General features: G+C 37.4%; 1 protein-coding gene across 2 annotated transcripts in view; it reads left to right on the top strand.

Moving 5' to 3' along the window:
- Positions 1–25,804, top strand: part of Otogl (otogelin like) — a 151,704-nt gene that overhangs the window by 112,330 nt on the left and 13,570 nt on the right. For both annotated transcript variants that reach the window (XM_060376923.1, XM_060376922.1), the window contains exons 35-51: positions 2,128–2,211; positions 3,433–3,440; positions 5,921–5,988; positions 9,481–9,658; positions 10,574–10,716; positions 11,819–11,842; positions 11,933–12,025; positions 13,504–13,693; positions 16,963–17,177; positions 18,627–18,768; positions 19,746–19,931; positions 20,876–21,088; positions 21,504–21,608; positions 21,835–21,942; positions 23,556–23,657; positions 23,969–24,073; positions 24,158–24,198. In XM_060376923.1, the coding sequence (XP_060232906.1) occupies positions 2,128–2,211; positions 3,433–3,440; positions 5,921–5,988; positions 9,481–9,658; positions 10,574–10,716; positions 11,819–11,842; positions 11,933–12,025; positions 13,504–13,693; positions 16,963–17,177; positions 18,627–18,768; positions 19,746–19,931; positions 20,876–21,088; positions 21,504–21,608; positions 21,835–21,942; positions 23,556–23,657; positions 23,969–24,073; positions 24,158–24,198 (2,005 nt within the window). The remainder of the gene's footprint in view (positions 1–2,127; positions 2,212–3,432; positions 3,441–5,920; positions 5,989–9,480; positions 9,659–10,573; positions 10,717–11,818; positions 11,843–11,932; positions 12,026–13,503; positions 13,694–16,962; positions 17,178–18,626; positions 18,769–19,745; positions 19,932–20,875; positions 21,089–21,503; positions 21,609–21,834; positions 21,943–23,555; positions 23,658–23,968; positions 24,074–24,157; positions 24,199–25,804) is intronic.

Below are 25,804 nucleotides of genomic sequence, written 5' to 3'. Positions count from 1 at the left end.
CGAGTGAATAATCTGTCACTCTGGTTTCTGATTATTTGAGTCTCTGGTACCGTGCAACTGTTAAAAACCAGTGTTCCATGAAAATGAGAGCTGTTTGAGAGAAAATATGTCAAGCAGCGTATTGTGGAACACATATTTAAATTCTTATTATGCGTCTTTTATAATAACTCTTTCACACTGAGGGATTCTATCTATCAGTTGAAAGTTGGGTGAAATATTAGCTGTATGACAAAGCAAAGAGGAGCCTGCTGTGTGTGTCTGTAAAGTTACTGATAAGGCATAAAATAATAGCTTTTGGAAAATGGTTTAAGAGAATAGGAAATGAATTTTGTCCCCTACAAAGCAATTGCTAAATAATTGAGTTATAAAAGAAAGAAGGCTGTGTAGAGAAATTTTAGTCCAGCAACATGGCTGCTCTGGCAAGGGATCACATCCAAACACCTAGGTCTGTGTGATCCAGCTGGAATACAGATATGCCCTTAGTACACACCTTTAATCTCTCTAGCTGGAATATGGAAAGGACACACCTTTAATCCCAGTGAGGTCTGATTGAGGGACAGATGAAGTGATAATTTAGAGAAAGATTTGACAGAATGGGTCAGAGAGATAAGACATGCCCAATTCTTAAGAGAGCAAATAGGAAAGAGAGGCTACTTAAGAGCAGGGCAGAGAGAGAGGAAGGAGTTCACGGAGACAGTACAGTAGAGTTCAGGAGCACAGTTGAGTTTGGTGCAGTTTAATTGAGTGCAGTATATTTGTGCAGTTTAGTTTGTGGAGTTCAGAGGCAGTATTTCTGAGCAGAGCAAATCACCGAGAAGCTGTGAGAAGCCAGATTGAATCAGTCATCTTGGAGAGGAGTTTTGAGTCAGAATAGCCAGCCAGAGTCCAGAAAGAACTAGAAAGGGTGAGCTTATTTAGTATAAAGTGTTGAAGGCTGAAAACATTCTAGGCCTGTGTTAGCAGATAGAGGCTGGAAGCGGAAGCCTTCAAGGTTTGGGTTACAGAGGATTAGATTGTATGGAAGTTAAAAGCTTCCAGGCTTAGGTCTAAGGATAGATGGATGGAACAGGGATAGAAATGTTCTGGGCTCAGTCCAAGCCATGTATTAGTAATGCTTGTATATGGCTCTCATCCCATCTGAAGAAATAAAAACATTTACCAGGATGACTTCATTTAACTATAATCTATTGTCTTTAGTTTGTCAACTTTCTCAATTTCTCTTCTGTTGCCTGATAAAGTTCCAGATAGGATTTTACTATGGGCTAAAGTTTTATTATTCAAGTTCGTTGTTTTAGAAAAGCAGTTGATCATGTAGAAACTGACTACTCACATTTTAAAAGAATCATTTGTAAATGTGGTATCTGAGACCATCCCTTGTTAAGCCTGTTCTGTACAAGAAAGGATTTGCTTTACAAACACTGCCCTCTGCTGCTGCTCAACCATTGTGTCAAATTAGTTCATGTTCATCCTGAATAGAAAGACTGAGCATATTTGTCCAGATTATTACAGATGAAGCAATTGGAAATGTTTTGAAAAAAAAAAAACAACTAAAAATATTACATCTTGCTAGTGCAACTGAGAGGCAGATAGTCAGCCTTGGCAGATGAGGATATGCATTAATTCTCTGTGGCACTTTTGAACTTAATAATTAGGCTTGGCTTCACAGGGAAAATTACATTTCCTTCCATTAGGGATACAATGGACACTGAGCTTCAACTGGATGGCAGGAAAATATGATCTTAGTCATACACACACACACACACACACACACTTAAAATAGAGAAATAAAAGTAACAACCTACTTGCTATATCTTAAAACTCTCCACAGACTGTCCCTCTATATTTCCACCCATTTCTAGAACATGAGCTTCATGTGCCTCAAACATAAGTGTGTGCTTTGAACATCCTGTGTTCAAATTCTGCCTCCACCACCACAGTGATATTCTCTGTGAGCTTCCCATTTGCAATTTTATAAATTATGTAAATGTGATGCACTAGCAGCAAATAGTTATTCCAAGTGCCTGATGATGAACTTTAAGGAACTTTAGGCATCCAAGCTTCAGTTACAAATACTTAAGGTAGATTTTTTTCTATGTATACTTATTTCACTTATTTTTCCATTCAAAGGGTTGAAGGGTGCTTGCCATACTGCCCCAAGCGTATGGTCCTGGACGAGGTGACCCTTAAGTGTGTTTATCCAGAAGACTGTAAGTGTAGACCTTGCTTAATTTGCTGTTAAAAATGAAAAGCATGGATAATTTTTTTCCTGAGGAAAATGGTTACAATAAAAAAGAAGTTTAAGGCAGATAATAACTCATTTCAATCTCCCTTCCGTATGGCTTAAAAAAAAAAAAGAGCTTTTTAAAAAACTTTCCAATTGTTTTCTAAAACAAGCATGTCTTGTTTTTCACATTCCTCTTCTGTATTTTCTTTTCTAAAACATTTTCCTTGATTATAAAAATCTTTGTGTGAATTAGGTAGGTCTTCTTTTATGGGAATATGGATTAATTATGTAAATTGACATAGAGTATCTCTGTTTCTTTGCAGGCGTACCATTGATTTCCACAGAACTACCAGGTAGGCTGTTATACCTGGGGGTTTGGATATTTCTACAATTTTAAACAGTAAAATTAGTATTCAGCAATATAAGACTTGGTCCATTTATCCTAGCTGCTAGTACATGAACCACCCAACTGACAAAAATCTCAGAAGTGACTTTTGTTTTTTATTAAGAGCAGGGTGTGTGTGTAGTCTGTAATTGGCCCACTTCTTTATCCAATTCAGTTAGTGCATACTACTAAGGTTTCTTCAAAATTCATGGTAATGCAGTTGGCTTTAGGGAGATGTACATAAACTTCCTCTGGACCCTTCATTGATATTCTGGATTCTGTCCAGGCTTCTGAGGAAGCATTTGGCTTCTACCCTCATTTACCTCCCTCACTATTAAACTTGCTCTAGCCTTGCCAGGCCACAGAGGAAGATGGTGCAGGCAGTCCTGATGAGACCTGACAGGCTAGGGTCAGATGGAAGGGGAGGAGGTCCTCCCCTATCAGTGGACTAGGGAAGGGGCAAAAGAGGAGAAGTGGGAGGGTGAGTGGGACTTGGAGGAGATAAGGGAAGGGACTACAGCCAGGTTACAAAGTGAGTGAATAAATTGTAATAAATAAATACATTCATAAATAAATGCATAAATAAAAACTTGCTCTAGGAAATGATTTTATAAATCCACTCTTAGAATCCTGCCAAGCTTAATATACTTCTCTTGTGCTTGTGATTTATAAAACTTTAGTTTCAGATACTTATATTTGGTAAGCCTCAGTTTGAATACTGTGTCTGGTTCTTTCCTAGCACTTGGTTGAAATGAGAATGTTCGACAGGCCATAGCCTCAATCTTAATATAAACAATAGTCAGCAGGGTAATGTAAAACACAGACCTCTATGTATGTAGCTTCCAACCAAACATGGGTCAAAAGTATTTGGAAAAATATTCCTGTGAGTTAATGACATATATAAAATGTTCCTCTTATCATTCCCTAAATTACGTACTAAATATTGTTGCTATAGCTTTTACATTATACAAGGCATAAGTCATTTAAGAGATTAGATGATATAATTGCATAGAAGGACACATAGTTTATATGCAAATACCACATTATCTGGTATTAAGGACTTGAGTATTCACAGATTATGGTATGTGTGGTGGGTCTTGAATGAGTTACTGATGGACACTGAGGGGTGGCTATAGTATAATGTTGGTACTTAGGAAATATTTCCAGAAGGCCATACTAATTATTTTAGAGGTAAATCTCAAAAAGTTATCAGATTAAATGTGTGTAGCAGAAGCAAAATTATGTTCTAGCTTAAAATATCATCATGTGTGAAGGTTTGGAGGTAAGAGAAAATGTGGCATAAAAGCTATTTCATGCGAGTAAATGTATTTTGAATATTCAGAATTGAGCCAAGAGATTGGATGAAAGAGATGAGAATTGGATTTTATTTTCTGAAGGCCATCACTGAAGGGCTTTAAGTCATCTGTGATGTTTTCCAGATTAGAGCCTCATTATCATAATCATCAGTGTCACTATTCTTAAAAGCTAACATTTATTGAAGGTTATTATAGGACAGTCACTGTGGTAAATACTTGGCATACATTTAATGCTTGTGGAGATGGAAAATTGATCTATCATTGTAAACACTGATGTAGGGAAGGACCAGAAATCCTACTCCACTGAATCTATGAATGAATTAAGTCTATGAAATAAAACTGCATATTCTGTCATCAAGGACATAGACTGACAATTCTAAATACTAGTGTTTACTTTGACATCACAAATCAATTACCCAACATTCATCTCAAACGTCTAAACTAACCGCAACAATTCACATGCAGAACATATATATTACACTTCATAAATGTCAACAGAAAGAAAGGTAATTTCTAGTTGTGTGTGTACATATATACTTGTATACATATGAATGTATATACACATGTATATGTATATGTATATATATATATATATATATCCCCAAGGTGTCCACTAAGTAATAAATGAACCTACCAAGCTTAAAGAATGTTAAAATTAATATAAAAATCAAATTTTATTTTATTTGCTCTACAAAAGCAATTCAACATCTGAAAAGAAATGAAGAAAATGACATCATTTACAGTGGCATCAAAAATTAATAAAATATTTTGGAAGTGGTGGTCCCTGCATTTAATCCTAGTGCCCAGGAATCAGAGGCAAGGAGATCTCTGTAAGTTCAAAAACAGGCTGGTCCACATAGTGAGTTCTGGGCCTGCCAGGGTGATTTAGTGACACCTTGTCTATTGAACAACATGAAATACTTGAGAATACATTTAACAAAATAATCATGGGCTGAAATATGGTTACAATGGAATCTGCAAAGCATTATTAAAGGAATTAGGTAGAACAAAAAAATGGGAAGAAATCCTGTATTCACAGATTAGATAAGTTTCTATTGTTGAGGTAGCAACACTGTTGAAAGTTGGCTATGCGGAAATTGACCCTAAAGCATTTTAAAATTGAAATGAATTTGAATTAATTTGAAAATACAAGTGTTCTGGAATAGCTGAAACAGTCTTGAAAAGTAATCAGAAACTAAGGAGACCCACACATCTCCTTTTTAAATGTCCTGTCTTTTTTTTCTTTATTAATTACACTTTATTCACTTTGTATCCCCCCCCATGGTTCCCTCCCTCCTCCCGTCCCAATCCCACCCTTCCTCCACCCTCTGCATGCATGCCCCTCCCCAAGTCCACTGATAGGCGAGGTCTTCTTTTCCTCCCTTCTGATCCTAGTCAATTAGGTCTCATCAGGAGTGGCTGAGTTGTCTTGTCATTGTCACAGTTCTGTAACCAGACACTGCTAGTTATCCACTGATGATTCTGTACAACATGTGTTTTTCGCCATGAAGATCATTCAACCACCCAGTCACTAGACTCCTTTGTGATTTTGTGCTGTGACTGGATGAGAACTTTATATTATTTTATGTGGGAAATGACGTTTAAGTTTCCATCAAACCTCATTCTCTGCATGAGGAAACAGATGTACGATACCATGAACATTGTTCATGTGAGCAATAAGTGGGATTTAAAAAATATTTTTTAACTGTCCTTCAAGCTAGAGATGATAAAATAGAACACATATAAGGGTTTCTGGGATCAGAAATCCTGACTAGAATCTGCCCATGCTATTTACCAGATGCCTCAATGGCTTAATTTCTGTATCTGTAAAGTTACAAAGATATTTTATTTCATCTACTTTACTTGATGCTTGGGGGGAAATGAGTGGAATAAACTATGTAAAATTTCTTAGTTCATTCTCAACCACAGAGAGCCTCCTTTCATGGTGGCTCCGCCCCACTAACAGACACATGTTTTCATTTCTTGTAGATGAAGACACAATTACTCCGATTACTCCAATTACTCCGTCAGGCGTAACTCCTACCCCAGGTTTGGAATGTGAGGTATGGCCGTGCCTCTCTCAGCTGGTTGTTGTTTCGTACAGCACTTACACAAGTCCATGTATCACCACTGTATGAACACAAACTTCTTTTGGCACAGCACCTAGTTATTTGCTAAAAAATAAGCAAAACACACATCTTATTTTTGTATCTCTCTCTCTCTCTCTCTCTCTCTCTCTCTCTGTGTGTGTGTGTGTGTGTGTGTGTGATTATACGTGCATGCACGTGTCATGTAAAATCCAAAGTGTTGGGTGTTAGTCTTCAGGAATCACTCATCCTGTTTTGTTGGCCAAGAACCAGCTCAAGGATTACAAGGATTACAAGGCTCTAGGATGCCACGCTGTTTAGCATGAGTTCTAGGGCTTGAGTTCAGGTTTTATGCTTAAAAAAAAAAGCACATTCCTGTCTCATATATCTCTATAGTCCATAACTGAGCCTTCTTAAATCAGTTAATGCTTACTAATTAATTTCTGGTTGCAATAAGAAAAACAAAATAATAGTCAAGTAAGAACTTCAAATGTTTTCTTGAGAAAGAATTTGTCCTATTTCTGTTGGTTTGCTTTTATTTTACTTATCATCATTTTTTTCTTTCTTTTTTTATTTTATTAGTTACACTTTATTCATTTTGTATCCCCCCATAAGCCCCTCCCTCTTCCCCTCCTGGTCCCACCCTCCCTCCCCTTTCTGCATGCATGCCACTCCCCAAGTCCACTGATAGGGGAAGTTCTCCTCTCCTTTCTGATCTTAGTCTATCAGTTCACATCAAAAGTGGCTGCATTGTCCTCTACTGTGGCCTGGTAAGGCTGCTCCCCCCACAGGGGGAGGTAATCAAAGAGCAGGCCAATCAGATTATGTCAGAGGCAGTCCCTCTTCCCATTACTATGTAACCCACTTGGACACTGAACTGCCATGGACTACATCGGTGCAGGGGTTCTAGGTTATCTCCATGAATAGTCCTTGGTTGGAGTATGAGTCTCTGTGTTCAAATTTTCTTGTTCTGTTGCTCTCCTTGTGGAGACCCTGTCCTCTCCAGCTCTTACTATTTCCCACTTCTTACATAAAATTCCATTCACTCTGCCCAACAGTTGACCATCAGGCTCAGCATCCACTTTGATAGTCTGTAGGGCAGAGGCTTTCAGAGGCCCTCTGTGGTAGGTTCCTAGTTTGTTTCCTGTTTTCTTCTTCTGGCGTTCAGAAGCCCTCTGTAGAAGGTTCCTAGGTTGTTTCCTGTTTTCTTCTTCTTCTGATGTCCATTCTCTTTGCCTTTCAGGATGGGGATTGACCGTTTTAGTTAGGGTCCTCTCTCTTGCTTAGTTTCTTTAGATGCACAGATTTTAGTGGGTTTGTCCTATGTTGTATGTCTATATGAGTGAGTATATCAGGAGGGAAGTGGGAACAGCTGCAGAGGAGTTGGGGGAGGAAAAAAAACCCATAAATCATAATAGAGTACATGAAAAAATGCATTTTCAATAAAAATAGAAAGATAGAATCATCTGGTGGAGTTTCTCTACAAATCAATGATTCATGAAAATATTTGTTGTGCAGATACTCTGTGTGAGGTTCTATGCAACACGGTATACCATAACTAAAAATGATGACATCATTGACTAGTAGAACTAGTATTTCCTCAGCTGAGTCGGGTGTCTGGTGTCTCACTTCACAGATGCCACCCATTCTCATCTGTTATTTATCCAACCCGTGTTTGTCGAGCACCATTTCAGGCCAAGCACAGTGTTCAGGTACCATCCACAGAAACTCCAAGATCCTGAGGTGAAAGTGTGTCTAGTACAGTAGTAGAGCTAAGGCACAGCAAGGAGAGCGGTAAACAGGGGAGAAATAAAGCAGGATGTGGAATGATTAGGTCAGACCACAAAGATTCTTATAGAGTCTGTGGTTTTCTTCTGAGTGACACAGGAAGGCACTGTGGGATTGCAAGCATAAAGACTTGTATCTCCCGGTTTATCTCAGAGTCAACTCGGTGTTGTCTTATCTGGAGGGTAGAAGGGACTGTAAGGAGACCACAGAACCAGCTAGGAGGCTAGTGTGAGATGTTTGGCAAAAGGCCTAGACAGGGCTTGGTAGTGGAGATATTGACAAATGAGCTGGTGCCAGATATCTTGGAAAGGCAGAGGTCTCACAGTTTGGGAAGAATTAGAGGTGGGATGTGACTAATAGAATTATCGAAGGCTCCAAGACTTTTGCATTGAGAAACTGAAGGAGAGGAGTTAAAGGGGTGGCGATTAAAGGGAAGGCCTGATGTAGCTGCAAGTATGAGCAGTAATTGTTGTGGGTTATTAATATTTATCATTGGTTTATCTTTTAGTTAATCAGTGGTTATTCCTAAACCAGCTGTATACCCAAATCACCACACAGAGACTAGGATTTATTTACTTAACCTGGAGCACAATGCTGGGCAATAGTTATTCCATCCTAAACCTCCAAGCCCGCATAGTTTCCTCCCATTCAGATTTCACCCATTATACTTGCTTTAAGTCATATCTTAGGTCTGATTCATCTCTCCTCATGGTTCCACGACCTCTTCTGACAATTTCCTCCTCCCCCTTGCTTCATTCTCCACCGCTCCAGACCAGGATGTCCCACCCTATTCTCTGCATGGCTCAGCATTGGCTGGTTGTTTTATTGACAATACAGAGAACAAATGGTGGCATCTTTACACAAACCTGAGTCAGGTGATGCTTATTCTAAGCATCACAATGCACTGTCTGGACTGAAACCAAATAGTGGGGCAGAGAAATCGGCATTTGAATGAACAAGGGCAAATTGTATACGTTCCAAAAGATCATTATACCAGCAAGTAATTTCAGAGTTTTCCAAAATCAGTGTGGTGATACATGTCTGCAGTCATAGAATGTGGGATATGGAGGCAAGAAGACGAACATTAAAGGCCACCTTTCTACATACTCAGATCAGAGGAAGCCTGGCTGACCTTAAAATCTTCATCAAAAAATATTTGATGATTCTTTGTTGATATTAAACAACTGTGGATGCATATACTGTGGATGTGTGTGTGTGGTGTATATGAAATGATGCATTTATGGAAGTCAGAAGCCAGCTAATGGGATTCAGTTTTCTCCTTTAATGTTGAACTCAGGCCATTAGGCTTGGTGTCATTTACCTGAGGAAATACCTTACTAGCACTTTATGAATTATTAATGAAATATTCAGGTATGAATAAATTGCGAGTTTTACTGAACAAATAGCTTATAAAAATGGTCTGGGAAATTTAAGAAAAGACTTTTTAAGGTGTCTGATAATTTTTATCACAAGTTAATGTTAAAGTAAATCTTAGGTATATATTGATTATTGTAGGGATAGTATCAAAACAAAAGTTGAAGCAAATTTTTAATTATCTTTCAAAAGGTTTCATTTATTAGATGTATACTTACGAGAACAAGGTAAATGCAAAAAGTAAAACCCAAATGAAAGCATTAGTTGGATTTTGGAACTTAACTAATTTTGCTCTTTCATTAACAGCCTCAACAATTTGATCCTGTTTATAACTGTAGCCAATACATCTGCCTTAACATGGAGTGGACCTTCTACAACTGGTCTCTGAATTGCCCAAAGGACTTGGAAATGCCAGACTGTGGATTCCGAGGCTGGCCTGTTCAAGTGAACACTGATATATGCTGTCCTGAATGGGAATGTCCCTGTTAGTTTGCATTTCTCATACGGTGAACAATTGTCTGAACCATAGAAGAGTGTTGAGGTTTTTGTTTGTTTGTTTGTTTTCTTTAAGTTTATGTCAGCATACCAAGCTATTGCCTTTTACCTTTTTTTCATCTGATTTGTGATTTCTGTTTTTTCTATGTGACTTTTTGAATTGCTTTCATCAAACACAAACCTAACGTGTGTGTGTATATAAATGTATATTTTTTTCTCATGCCCCAAATATTAATTAAATGAGGCCTTTTTAAATATGTTTTTTTTTTTCATTTAGAATTGAGTACCTTAACACAGATTTAGGAAACTTGAAGTTGTATTGGCATAGCCTTGTATGAATCAAATAAGTAGATCTTGAAATTGGCCGTGATGATGCCTCGTTCCTTAGAGCAGATGTTAGCATCTCCTGCAGAACTTGTAGCAGAGTGCGAGATCCTATCCAGAGGACTTTCTGGTCTCTAGAGTAGGCGTGGTAATTCATGTTTTTTTTTTTAAAGCATTTTAAAATAATTTTATGCATTTCTATATAATGTTCTTTGATTAAAAGTCGCCCTCATTTTCCTCTCTTATCTTCTTCTCCACACAGAGCTATGGATTACAGGGAAAAAGAAGTCATATTTCTCAGTAATATGGCTACTTGTATATTATTCTCACCCAAGGAAATAATCCCTATTCATGCTTGCACAGCAAATGTCAGTTAAAAGCAATCACACACACACACACACACACACACACACACACGCACTACTGCACTCATGCACACATACTAAAAGCGAGTAAACAAACCCATGAAAACTCTACATTACAGTAGGAGGGGAGTTGGAAAGAAGGTATCTTTTGAAGAAAGGAATTAGTTTGAAAACTTAAATAGTAATGGAACAACCTCCACTCTTTTCCCCCATAGGTAGGTGCTCCATGTTGTCAGAGCTGAGCATCATTACATTCGATGGAAACAGTGCTGCGCTATCCAGCATGGCTTCTTACATCTTAGTGAGAATTCCTGGGGAAATTGTAGTTGTCCACATTGAAAAATGTTCCATGAATCAGGTAAGTTGTAATCCATCTTGTGGTTATTTCTTTCTAAATATGTAGCTAACATACATTGTAACATCCAGGATTCTCAAATTTGATCTTTTAATATGTTTTATTGATTTATTATGTATTACAATTTATTCACTTTATATCCTGACTGTAGCCCCCTCCCTCATCTCCTTCCAGTCCCACTTTCCCTCTCTCTTCTCTCTTTTACGCCCCTCCTCTAGTCCCCTGATAGGGGAGATCCTCCTCTCCTCCATCTGACCCTAGCCTATCAGGTCTCATCAAGACTGGCTGCATTGTCTTCCTCTGTGGCCTGGCAAGGCTGCTTTCCCCTTCAGGAAGAGGTGATCAAAGAGCCAGCCATTGAGTTCATGTCAGAGAGAGTCCCTGTTCCCCTTACTAAGGAACTCACTTGGACACTGAGTTGCCATGGACTACATCTGTGCAGGGGTTTTAGGTCTTCTCCATGCATGGTCCTTGGTTGGAGTATCAGTCTCTGCAGGTGCCCCTGAGCCTAGATATTTTGGCTCTGTTGGCCTCCTTGTGGAGCTCCTCTCCCCTCCAAGTCTCTCTATCCGTTCATTCTTCTGTAAGATTCCCTGCACTCTGCCCAAAGTTTGACTATGAGTCTCAGCATCTGCTTTGATACTCTTTTACTCTTTTCGGTAGATTCTTTCAACTCAGCAATTAAAAAAAAAGGAATTGATGAAATTTGCAGGCAAATTGATGGGACTAGAAAAGACCATCCTGGGTGAGGTAATGCAGAAGCAGAAAGACACACAGGGTATATAATCACTTATAAGAGGATATTAGCCATATAATATAGGATAAACATACTAAAATCTGTAGTCCTGAAGAATCTAAACAATGAGGACCCTAGGGAAGATACTTAATCCTCATTCAGAAGGGCAAACAGTATAGACATCAGAAGCAGAAGACAGGGAACAGGACAGGAGCCTAGCACAGAGGGCCTCTGATCTCTTAATATTTCAAACAAAATTTTCATGTAAAAATTGTATAATAGATTTATAACATAACTCCGTTGTTTTTTAAGGACAATTAATGTATTTACTTTAAACTTGTTTTTTTTCTTTATACTTTATTCCCCCAGAATGGAAATGCCCTTAAAAGACCAGTGAGTATTTGCAAATAATTTAGTAAGTTAATTTTGCTTATCACTAAAGCTATTTAACGTCATAAAATTTTTATTTGTTTTCAAACGAAGGCTTCTTTTGGAAGAATCTCAGGACTTTGTTTTAAGAAGCTAAATGTGACAATATCTACACATAAAATACTTATCAACAGAGTAGCAAGAAAGGTAAGGCCATGCAATAAGAATGTTCTCACACAGGATTATAATAAGAAATTATGCAAAACAATCATTTCCACAAAATAAGAAATTAAACATATCAGTATGTTTATTGCTTGTATGCAGAGATATTACTTTCATGGAAAGTTAGAGGATGTGTTTTTTAGTTTGATATTTTCCCTCTGTTAATGTGAAGGCTTTTCTAATATGAATCCATGAGACCAATGAAGGGTCACGTTAAACCCACCAATACTCTCTCAGATGCTGTGTAAGTCACCATGCCCCTTCTCCCAGAGTTAAGGTTCATGTTTCAAGTCAGACAAAGGGAAAGGACATGAAGGGGATAACACACTGTAGAAATACAGTAGTAACACAGAACATTCCTGGGAAGAGCACCAGGAGAAGAGTGAGCTGAATGGCTAGTTTCATAGTGCTGACACCACTATATTTTAATGAATACATACTAACTAAAACAGAAAGATAGCATGTATGCATTTATTGTAATAACCTAAATGCGAGCAACAAAATGATTGAGTGGTTTTATAGGAAAATTTCTAATCCGGAGAAATCTGTTTAACATGTAAGACTGAGTTGTCAGTCAGATGCATCATTCAGATCTAAAAGGGTCACTCAGGAATAAGGAAAAGTGTACAGAGGTTTTGCTTCACAAGAATGGCATATTATCTTGCTTTCTAGACCTAACTACTACATCACCAGCGTTCCATGGACTCTAGGATGTAATTAATATTAAAATGAATGTAAAATTATATTAAATGGGTTTAATTAAGTAAAACCTAAACTATGCAAGCATTGTACATTTCAAATGATGACATTCACATATTTTTATTTGATTGAAATTAATAACACACGTAATAAATAATCTCAAATATAGTTAGTGCTATTATTTTTGAACATTTGGATGGAAGGGAACCAAAAGATTGGTCAGATGTAACTACCAAAGTTGCTGTTACTTACAGCTTGCAGCTCTATATTGTTGTAATGACCTCAAATCACTGTTTTTAAAAATATAATCGCCTTGGCCTGCCTATGTTAATAGTATTGAGTGGACATGCTGAAGGTTATGTCCAGAGTTTAAACAAAGCCAACCAAGCAGAATTATTGAAATCATTAATTCTTATTAAGCTTGATAGATGATTCTTCTCAATATTATTACTCTCTCTACCTTAAATTAGTATTAGTAAATAATGGTTTAATCACTGTATGTTGAGGGGATCAGAGGAAAGCAAACATATGAAACTAATTTAATTTACAAGAAAAGTAAAAATGCAGGATAATACTGGATATATCAAGGCATAGCAGAGGCTCAATAAGAGAGATTGGAAGTTACCAGAAGGCATGGGATGACAAAAAAAAAAAAAAAACCATAAAACTTTAAGTACTAAACCCCCCATATTTTATAAAAACTTAATTTTAACTTTTGTATTTCAAGAAATGGTCTCTTAAGGACTATATGTATGTTATTCTAGGTAGACGTGGATTCCATTGTTGTGCCTTTGCCCTTTTCAAGTCAAGAGCTGCTCATAGAAGATTCTGGAACAATGTATGTGATCACTACTCCTGCTGGGTTAACCGTGAAGTGGGCTCACCTTACAGGAATCATAGACATTCACTTCGGCCCCCAGTTTAACTTGTCGTCTTACACAGAAGGGCTTTGTGGTGAGCACAGATTTTGAAATCTTCCAGTTTTTTCGAAAATGTGTTTTTTTTTTTCATACACTACATTATTTTGGACCCCAAGAGACCACTTTCCAGATTAAGATGTGATATTCATTTTTAATTTTACATGTGAGTGCTTTAGAAAGCAGTGACTTTCAACAAAAGCTAATGAAGTAAGAAAAAGCCTTTCAAGTTAGATATTCTATTTAAATGCACATTTGTTGTGGTTCTTATATACTATGTATTTGTACTAATTCATCTTTACTGAAAGTTCATAAATTGTTAGGCATATTAAAGTTCACTTAATTTTAGCCTGCATTAATAAATTGGTCCAGGGTTATCTTAATTTATGCAATGAAAATAAGATACACAAAGTTTAAAAGATTCTTATATATTTGTTTCTTTTTTACATTTTTACGTCTGAACTCTCACTAAAACATAAGCCATGTTGGAAGAGTTCACTGTTCTGAAAGTTCATGCTAGTTTTGTTATGAAATGTACAGTTCATGTTTGCTATTATGCTAAAGCTTAGATTGTAGTATTTAACATAAGTACACACACATAAGAAAATATAAGTCAAACTAGACATATCAGTAACCATTTTACAAAAATTTGAACAACTACTAGATCTACACCACTGATGAAGAGTAAGCGGATGTGTCTGGCCTTCTTAAATTTCAATATTACGGTCCTTCACAGTGATGTGATATAAACACAACATTTCATTTTTTGAGCTACATATATGTTAATATTTTTCTAAATTTGACTTACATATTTTTGACTATTGAGAGTATGTTAAATATAGCACAAACTTCTATAGTGACTTGATGCTATCATTCTGGAGACAGTTATTATTGAGTATAAGTAAAAATTCAATAGTTATTGAGCAATAAAACCGACTTTGGGAACTTATGTTTATTCCTAGAATTCACCTCTTCTATGTGGATTGGTTTCTGTTTGATTTTCATGGTATTTTACTCTTGTGAAGACAGTAATTTGGCTAACTAGTTCTAAATAAGCAGTGCAGGGAAGAGACTAGAGTGGCCTTGTACTAGTCACAGACCAGTCCCTAACTGCATGACCTCCACAGTGGGAGATATCTGATTAATTAAAGTGACGTCTGTGTTTTATCAGGGCTGGTAGTCTTAGTGCCAGATGAAGAAACTAGTGAGAAGAGTGAGTCTCTGTAGTATTGTGAATCCTTTGCATGGTAGCTAGAATGAAAACACTTTGAAATGTATTTGAAGCTGAAGCATTTTTTTTTGTACTATCTTTTACTATAAAAGGTTAGACATGAAGAAAGAACTGGATCTTCTTTGATGTATGAAGTTATCTACAGAAGTCAGTGACCTTTACTCATGGTGAAAGTCCTGTGTTGGAATTTTAATTTGGTACTTAAAGAAAATGTTTGATTCACATATTTTATGGCCATAAAGTCCTGAGAATGAAGAAAATGGCCGATTAATGTAGGATGGGATTTGGATGAGGTTTGATCAGGATCCTGGAGGCATTTCTTTATGCTCTGCTTGCCGCTGCATGCCACTGATGAAGAGTAAACAGATGTGTCTGGCCTTCCTAAAGAATCTCAAGGCTGTAGCGTGGCAATTAGTCAGAATACTGCGAAGAAAGATTATCTCTAACCACCAATCCTAGTTCAAATACTGACAATAATAACTTAATATTGAATAAATTCTTTGCTGTCAGTTGACTTCTGTAAGTTGTCTGTTTATGTCTGGGTTATTCATAAGGATTATACCAACCTGTGAATGTTGTTTTCTCAGATGAGGGAATGAGATGAGAAATATTCCAAGTCTTTTGAACTATTTTTGAACATTTGCTGGCTGGTTCAGCTCAGCTGGCTTGGCCTAAACTCCTCTCCAAGCTGACTGATTCAAACTGGATTTTCTGCTGACTGACTTTCTCTTCCTGGCCTCAAACTAATTCTGACAATATGTTTTAATCTCCTGGCTCCTTCTCACTCTCTGGCTCATTCTGTCTTTACCACTGTCTAGCTTGTTCTCCCTGGAACCTGTCTCTGTAAAATGGTCCCAGTAAGAAGCGCTCAGTAAAAGCTCCCACTCTCACCCCTCATTTCTCCCAGGTAGCCTCTTTCTGTCCTGTACTCATGAGAGTTGGGTATATCCTATCTCTGACTCATTTTGTCAAATCTTTCTTTGATTCTTCACTTTGCCTGACCCTCAATTAGACGTCACTTTCAAACATGACTGCATCCTTCTATTAACTCACTCTACCTTCATTGTTTGGGACTGAATGTGTACAAAAGGCTTGTCTGTATTCCAGCCAGATTTTACTGAAGTCCAGAGCATGTCTGTATTCCAGCCAGATCACATAGACCTAGAAGCTTTTTGGATGTGATCCTTTGCTGGAGCACTCATGTTACTGGATTAAAATTTCTCTACAACAACCAAAACTTTTAGTTTCTTTCCTTATTGCTTTAAAAAAAGATCCCAACAAAAGCAATTTAAAAGAAAATATTTATTCTGTTTCACAGCTGAAAAGTATAGGACACCATGGCAGGGAAATCAAGAAAGTAGAAGCTTGAAGCTTCTGGACACATCATATTCACAATCAGGAAACATAGAGTAACGAATGCCTGTGTTTGTCTTCCTTTGTTTTCTCTATTTGGTCTATGATCCAAGAACAGGGAATGGTGCCTTCCAATTTTAGTGTGGATTTCCCCATGTCAATAAACCCAGCTCATATGTTCCCTCAAGATATGGACAAGTGCAACATAATTTCCCAAAAGTGTGTGCATAGGTTGTTTTCCTACATAATTCTACATCCTGTTATGTCAGTGGTTATCACTAACCATCACAATGACCCATTGCAGGAGTTATGTCATGGCCTACATAACAGAGTAGGAACAATTATTGAAGGGAAAAGTTTACTGTGTTTAGTAAGATTTTTCTTGGAGAATGGAAGACTGGAATTCACTCATGAAATATTGCTGTTCTAAGAAGTATATAGTTTCATTTTAGTTTAAAGACTGTAGGAGCAGAATCTTCATATACATGATTTTCTTCATACACATTTAAAATAGGTATTTTATTAAAAAACAGACATTTAATTTTAAAGTTTTTATCAATGCCAAAGTAAAAGGATACACAGATTCATTTGTTTATAATTTCATTCAAATCAATTATTCATTTTTTTTAAAACAAAATATTAAGCCAATTGAGTTGTATTGCCTGCATTTGGTGATAGTGAAATTTTCTTCCTTCTAAAAGCTTCATGTCCTTCCTTCCAAGGAATATGCAATGATGATCCAGAAGATGACCTCAGGATGCAGAACGGCACCATTATCACCAACATGGAAGATATAGAATTATTTATCGGAAGCTGGGAAATTGAGAAGTCATTTGAAGTGACAATGAGAAGACCTGCACGGAACTGTTCTGAGCGTGATTGCAGCCATTGCATCGAGTTATTGAACAGAGATATTTTCATTCCGTGCCACGACAAAGTAAGTTAGGTGCAGCCAGAAAGAAGAGCAATTGCATTGTACTTTCTGAGAAAAAAAAAATCAGTAAGCTTCTGTTCATGCTCTGGTTCTACTCAGAATAACTTCTCTGCTAATCTTCTGTCAGTATGTTTGAAGAATAATTATCATTCATTTGTTTGTTTGTTATTTTTGTTAGAATTGTGTAACTTTTAAGGGAGTGGAAAATTTCTCCCCATGAATAAATTTCTCTAGAAGAAGGAGATCAACGGTGCTTGATAACCATGTGTAGAAGTTAAGACTGTGAAGTTTTGCTCAGTTCCCATGATGCTAGCCTCCAATGTGCATATACCTGTAACACTGCCATCAGTTAGTCAATTTAATTGATCTTTGTGTTCTCTTGTTTTCTTAGTTTAATTGACTTTTCCCTCATTCTCTTGCTTCCTCAATTTAAATGATTGGTAAATATTTTAAGAGATCTGTGTCAATAAAAAAGATTTTTTTTGTTAAAGGAAAAGAACAAAGCACTGCAGAATTTTGCAAGTCATTTAACTTAGTGACCCACCAGCATCCAGAATCCTGTGATGCACAAATACGTGCCTTCCAGTGACTTCAAGAAATATAAAAGAAAAAGAGTTTGTGAACAGACCTTTGTAACACAAGGCATGAAGATACATATGAACCAGCTTTGGAAAAGCCTTTTGGAGATTTACTATCTGTGCCCTCTAAAAGCATTAAGAAACCGGGGAAGAAATGGGAGAGTGAAAGAGCTAGGCACAGAAAACACTGTCTATAAGAGAGGATTTGGTACAGAAGTCCTACAAGCAGATTGCTGAGGCAGTTGGATGCCTTGTAGACAGGTGAAGGGAAATTTAGGAAGAAGAGTGAGGAAGTTGTAGTTAGGAAGGAACTCACCATGGCCGACTGTATTAGATGGAGAAGAGCAGATGATGCAGTCAGCCTGGACCATGAGCTCCCTGAGGGATGCACAAAGGACTCAAAGTGATGGATAAAATGTAGTCCTTCTAGAGGTTGGGAATTTAGCTGAAAGTAAACGTTAAGTATTGAACTAATTTAAATACATGCACATAAAAATAAGACACACATCCACTCTGTTATTTTTCAAATCAATTTTAAATGATCATAAAATTTGTTTTTTTTTTAATTTTTATTTTGTTGCGGCAAAAATACCTTTGGAAAAATTGAGATTTAAGAGGAACTTTAATAACATTAATTTGCTACTCTGAGTATTTGAAAATTTTTAAAGCACAGTCTCACTCTATAGACCTGGCTAACCTGATTTGCTATGTAGACCAAGTTGGCCTCAAATCTGCTTCTATCTTCCTGCCCCTGCAACCCACGTATTGGCGCCAAAGTCATGCTCTACCTGGTTTTTGAAAGTTTGGATTAGGCTCATGGCCTTTGAGAAAGTAAAAACTACATAATTTATTATATGGCAAAATGCATTTCTAGGTTTCACCAAGGGACTTTTGCGAAAAAATGTGGATCAACTACACCTACTTATGGATCTATGAATGTGATGCAATTTCTGCATACGTGGCTCTGTGCAACAAGTTTGATATCTGCATTCAGTGGCGAACGCCTGACTACTGCCGTGAGTGAACGTTAGCGCGAGGATGACTTCTAGTTGCTACAGAGCGTCCTCCTCTCTACAATTCTTTCTTCATTTCCTTTTCAGTCACAAAAGTATCTTAGTTAATAAAGTCGGTGGAATGAAGAAAACCAATGTCACAGTGCAAGTGCTGTAGCGGAGCTTGAGAAATTGGGAATTCAGCTCTGTGTGCCCTTCTCCGTGTCCCCCTCTTGGCTGTGTTTCCAGAGGAACAGCCACTCCTGCCTGATTCATCACGAGTGCCTACCATCTTCAATCTCACTAGACACTGTGAGATTGTCCCCCCTCAAGATCATATCAATTTACAGCTCCTCCCACAAGCTGAGTGTTCATTTTTGAACAGCAGGACTTTTTAAGAACAGCAGAAATCAACCAGAATTTCCTAAAACATCATTTAGAAATTCTCAGCAATGCTGCTTTTGGCAGTAACTGATTAAACCTCTACAGGCAGCATTTCTCTGTTTTTTTATCTTTTTTTTTTTTTTATCTTGTTTGAGTTACGTATTTAAGAAGTGTTTCTGTGTTTGTCCTGTAGAGAAATTATATCTCCTGTGGCTCCATGGAGCAGGAACTTTGTAATAGGTAACTCTATATTTATGTGAAAGAGACTTGGACTGGATATTGGATATATATATCATACATATATTTATACATGAAAAAATTTAAATAAATACTTTCAAATGCAACATTGAATGCTATCCAGACACTTGAAGTATGCCTTTGAATTCCCAAGGCTACCTTTATTTGTGGCTGGGTAGTAGATGAAATTTAGTTTTTAAAGAAGCTAAAACACGCACAATTTATCTCTGTAACATGGGCTGATCTCTCCCTCCTTCCCTCCTTCTCTCTCTGTCTGTCTCTCTATTCCTTCTTCCCTCTGACAACCCCCTCTCTTTCTCAGCCAGAACTCACACAAATTACCTTTGTTATTAATAAATTCTGTCCTTTACTGTCTACAGCTCTGAGCTGCCCAGAGGGAAAGGAATATCAGCCCTGTGTGAGGCCCTGTGAAGCAAGAACTTGTCTCAACAAATGGTTCTATGGACACTCCTTGTGTCTGAATTTGAGAGAAAACTGTGTATGTAAGAATGGAACCATTCTTCACCGGCCAGATAAAACTCTATGCATCCCAGAGCAAGAATGTGGTAAGGACTAAAGTATAAAATGATTGCTCGGTGATCCAGTAATTATGCAAATATAACACCTTTCAGATTCTGGAAATATATGCTGTGGGAAATTGATCAAAGATGACCAAGGTGTAGGAAAGGAAATAAGTTTGTAGTTTGCCTTTAATATCACTTCAGTTGGAGTTAAAATTAGGCCTTTGATGATGATAGTATTTGATCTTTACTTATGCAAATATTTATAACTAAGAAAGAACAACACAAATTAAGAAAAGTATGTTGTGGCATCAATTTAAGTTCTGATTATTTTTGTGTAGTGTATCACTTTTGTCTCTGTGACTGTGAGTCTATGTATCTGTAAGATGGAGAAATTAATGGTACTTAGAACAGGTAGACATAAAATAATTTAAAAAACATTGTGCATTCAGAAAAGAAGAATGCTGGAAGTGGTAGATGACATTGCAATCTAGGGAAAAGCACTGAAGTCCTACATGTTCATGTTCAAATTATTTTTGGCACATTTTCCTCCTGGTTGTGGCAGATTAGAAAAGGACAGAAAGTTCTGAAAGTGCCAACACAGCACTTTTTCAGTCACATGGCTGTTAATCATGGCCAGAAGAAAGAGAATTTTGCTCGTAATTAAATGGAATGGGTAGGATAGAAATGGAAGGATGGTTTCAGAAACAGGTTTGTGACTGCCTGTAAGGAAAGTGCCATGGAAGGTTGTGGAAAATACTATTTTCTCTGGACTTTATGTTAACATTGGTTAAAGAAAATTGCAATGTGCTTGCTGAAGAATGACGAAAGGAATCCGAGAAAGTATAGATTCATGACTTGTTATATTGGTGGGTCAAATTATGGTCCAAAAAGAAAAAAACAAAAACAAAAACAACACAAAACCCCATCATGACTTGACTTGCTTTAGCACATGTTATAAATGAAATAGCGTTGTTTATCTTTTGCAGTATGCACTGACAGTGAAGACCAACCCCGAAGTGCTGGGGAGATTTGGAATGGTGGCGTTGATGAATGTGCCCTCTACAAATGTCTGGAGAATGGAAGCATTATTCCTGTAGAGCCTGTCTGTGAAGATGAGCCCTCCCCCATTTGTGAACGAGAAGCTGAAGTTGTCATGGGCATTGTTGATGAGCTGACTTGTTGTTCTAAAGAAGTTTGTGGTATGTATCTAAACTGGAGATGTGTAGACATGCATGATACTCAGTCTGAAAAACATGACAGGGTAACAATGAAGTACTTCCATAAATGTCATTTTCTTGAGACAAGTTATGTAATTGCATGTAAAAAACAAAACAAAACAAAACAAACAAACAAACAAAAAAAAAAACAACTTGCCAGTAACCATTAATACTATTCAGCAACTTAGGACAAAAGTTCTGAGTCTCTGATTCATGACAATAGGGGATGCAAGAAAGTCCCAGAGAATTCTTAGAGGCGCTGCTATCTCGTACACAGCCCAATTTTGAGCTTGATGTTTTCCATGGAAGAGGGCCAGCCACTTCCCCACTCTGAGTTGGCAGCATAAGACCCCGGTTTCTCTCACTACTGCGGTAACACTCTGCTGCTTATTTCTAGGCTGTGATATGACTTTGTGTGACAGGACCATTCCAATGTGCACAAGTAGCCAGAAGTTGATGGTTGGCTATAGTGCTCTTTCTTGCTGTCCCCAGTATGAGTGTGGTAAGTTAATTTATTAGGGAAAGTATAGCTCACTGTCATTCTGAATAGTTGATTTAACCCTCTTCCTCTAGGTCTCTTAGGATTGAATTATTTTATACAAGCTTTTGAAGTTGCTAATTTCTAAGATTGTCACTAATTCAAATAGAAAAAGAATGGTATTGTCTTATTTTAATTAATTTTATTGTCTCACTCTTACAAAATTTCAAACATGTTTGTGATTCCACAGAATGTGATACATTGAGCTGTCCCAGTATTTCAACACCAGATTGCAGAGAAGACCAGTTTGTACTTCAAGTCCGACAAGGAGAACCTTGCTGTTTCTACCCTTCCTGTGGTGAGTGCTCTGGAGGTGACTTGCAGTAAGAAGGGTAAGGACATGGGAATGTCCGTTTGCTGTGGATTTCATAGGCAAGAGTGTCGTGTCATATCGTAGGACATGAACTCAATGAGAAGTGTAGGAGGCAGTGCACATTGTAAATAACTCTCAGCAGTGTTACAGCGAGCGCTTACTCCATCAGCAAAACTATCAATATCTGTCCAATCATGATCAAAATAATGGAACCAAGACTTCTTTTTTTTTTTTAGCATTTAATGATGCAAATATCTGTCTTTTAAAAAGAATATGTAATATGGGCATTTCTAGAAGACCCAACTAGAATAATGCTCTGTAGTGACATTAAATACCATATTCAAATTTAATTTCTATATATAACCTGTGAACTATGATAGTCCCTAGAGAACATAGGAGTATAAAAAAATTAAAACAAAACAAAACAAACAAACAAACAAACAAAAAAACCCCCAACACTTTGGAAGTAGTCAGCACAAAGTATCCTATTTGGATAACTAGAAGCTGAATAACAGGAAAAACCCTTTCTCCCTGCCTCCCAATTCAACTGAATTATCATACCAGAAATCAGAAGGCATTGCCACCTGGAATTTCCTTAAATTTCCATGACTGCAAATGGCTAGATAAAGTTCAAATGAGAACTTAGGGGCAAGTGAAAAATCTCATGAGGAAAGAAGAGATGACACCTCTCTCTGTCTGTTTTCTGTGCTAGTGCCCCTCCATTTCTCATTCAAATTCCATTGACAGAGATTCTAATTAAAGAGACATGGATTTTCCCACCATGTCGCTGGTCAGAATAAGGCCCCTTTATTAACAGTCTTTGTAAGAACTGTGTAGATGGGTCATTTGTCAGAGTCATTCAGAAAAATTTCAGATCTGGCAGGCATGACTGGACAATTTCCTACTGCACTCTTCAGCCATAAATAGCATAAAAATAAGACAATTACAGTAAATCAATCAATGGTGTTTTGCTTTTCATAGGATAAATTATTCTGCAAATAAATGGCTTATATTTCTGATAGATGTCATCTCTTTCATCAGCTGAGGACCATGCATAGAGAGAATATAGACCTCTGCTCAGATGTAGCCCACAGACAGAACCCACAGTCTCCATGTGGGTTCCCTAGTAAGGGGAGAAGAGGCAGTCTCAGACAGAACCCAATTATCTGCTCCTTGATCGTTTCTCCCTGGTGGGGTGACCTAGCCATTCCCCGGAGGAAGAGGATCCATATAGTCCTGATGGGACCTGATAGACTAGGATTAGACAGTAGGGGAGGAGAACTTCCCCTCTCAGTGGACTAGGGAAGAGTGATAGGGGAGGAAGAGGGAGGGATCGTGGGACCAGGAGGAGATGAGAGAGGAAGCTACAACTGGGATACAAAGTGAACAAATTGTAAAAAAAATAATAGACATGGATATAAAAAAAGAAAGCATAAAGTTGTACATTTAGGTTACAAAGAGCTATGCAGTATTCTCCTACTTCCCAATTAAATATATTGTATTTATTTTGACTTTGTGTATAATGTGAACTAAACATTAATTTGATTTTAGTGTAGTGTGATTGTTTTGTTATTGTTGTTTGTTTGTTTAACCTTTAGTCTGTGAATCATGCACTGAACCGCCTCCACAATGTGCGGATGGGGAATTCCTCACAGTGGATCTGAATACGACACACCTGTGTTGTCCTCAGTACTACTGTGGTAAGCCCTTTTTAACCAATTTTAAACATTAAAATGTGTCTGTGAAAGGTCCAAGAGTCAGATGTTCAAGAAGTCCAGTATATCTTAGTGGTACTGTTAACTCAGATCCCCTTCTCGGGTTTTCCCCAGAGGAGCCAAGCTAGATAGCTCAATTACTGTGGCTGAGTAGGCACTCATGCTAGGCTCAGGAAGGAAAGTAGAAGGAACCCCTGGGAGGTGGAAAGCCTGCACTGCCTTGGTAAGGGCAGCTAACTAAAGAGGACATGCAGGTCCATGAAATTCATCTTTACCTGTTTGATTTTTCCTCCTAGTTTGTGAGCCGAACCTATGTCCTCCACCGTTACTCAGCTGTGCAAAAGATATGAATCTGGTGAAAGAAAATGTATCTGGACAATGTTGCCCAAACTGGCATTGTGGTAACTCATTTCATATCTTAGAGTTTTCTAATGACGAGTTAGCGTATTCTGAGTCAGGTAAACATGTTGATTTTTGCCTTCTAGAATGCAGCTGTGAAAATCTTGTCATGCCAACTTGTGAAGTGGTAAGAATGTATATATTTTTATTAACTTATTGTGTTGCTCAAATTGGCATCTTCTCCCTTTATCTGCCTCGTTTCTGAATTATATAATGTAAATAAAACTGTCCTTGTTATGTTGTAAGTTCATCGAATAAAATAATGCTATTACATGATAGTTAACTTTTTGTATTTTATTTAACCAAGGGGCTTTGCATGATGTTGTAAACCTTTAATCCCAAATCCCACTGCTTGGGAGGCAGAGGCAGGTGGGTCTCTGTGAATTTGAGGTCAGCATGTCTATGTAGCGAGTTCCAGGCCAAGTGGGGTTGTATTGTAAGATCTGTCAAAAACTGACTCATAAAATACAGTACACTGTAATGTATAATTATTTAACAGAAAATTTACTCTCCTAATATTGTATTACTTAAGGTCCTTAAAATGAAGTGAAATATTAAAAAACATTATTTTAATATTTAAAGGCATGCTCAAATAACTCTCCCAGGAAATGTACTTCTGTTGTACCCTTTATAGAGGAGAAATAAGTCTAAACATGTAACTCTGTGTCTTGTCTTTTCTTGAGTTAGTTATGAGTATGTAAAGAGAAACATTTCAAGGATTTAATATTTTAAAATAACAAGGGTGGCTCAGGAGATCTGTTAATGGAGTGTGACTAATGGTGCTTCATAGCTTTTCCTCAAATAGCTACCTTCATTTTGTGCTATTAGCATTAAAAAAGAAGATATATTCTTCTTTAAGATAAAGAGAAAGAGAAAGAAGAAGACGTATACCGTCATTTATTAGAGCAGATAATTTCTTCCACAAAGACATTCTGACAGTTACATTTTTCTGTTTTTCTTAATGTGTACTTCCAGATGGCCTATTCAGATATCTAAGACCCAAGCTTTTTTTTGGGGGGGGGGTAACAAATGAAGCATAGTTATCACATAATGGGTTTGCTCTTTTTGCATGTCACTATTTTATTGTCAGTATCACTTAATTTTACATTTGCTCGGGGTTGTTATACAGGCTTCGCACAGAATTCTGAAGATTTACAATAACTTTTATGATAGCCACTTTTCTCATAACCTCCTACTTCCTTTCCTACTTCTTTCCAGGCATTTCCAAATGCCTGGAAGGAAGCAATCTAAGAAACAATCTAAAAAACCCTCAAGGTTCAGGGAATATCGTCCATGATGTGGGGAAGATGGGAGAGCAGGAGAGGCAGGGGCTGGCCACACTGAATCTGCAGCAAGGGAGCAGATAGTGATGGACCCTAGTGGTCAGCTGGTTTCCTCCCCCTTTCTTGTTTGCCCAGTCTGTGACTCATTCCATGCAATATAACTGCTTTCATTAAGGGTGTGTTTTCCATCCTTGGTTAAACTTCTCAGAAATACCCTCACAGGCAAGACCAGAGCTGTGTCTCCTAAGCAATCTTCAGATCTGGTGTGTTGACAATAAATACTATCTATCACAGATTTTGTAAAAGTTTTCATCTAAGCTGTGTTTGTATTACACGTACATTTGCATAAAAGTAGGTTTATGGCACCTGCAATCCTCAGATCTTACTTAACATCAAATCTTCAAGACTAGAATTTTAGCTCCTTTTATAAATAAGGAAGTTGAGGCCTAC

Source organism: Meriones unguiculatus, chromosome 2 (assembly GCF_030254825.1).
Source record: "Meriones unguiculatus strain TT.TT164.6M chromosome 2, Bangor_MerUng_6.1, whole genome shotgun sequence".
In the NCBI taxonomy this organism is placed as follows: Eukaryota; Metazoa; Chordata; class Mammalia; order Rodentia; family Muridae; genus Meriones; species Meriones unguiculatus.
The sequence above is the reverse complement of the archived record's forward strand: the minus strand, read 5'-3'. Positions and strand labels throughout refer to the sequence as shown.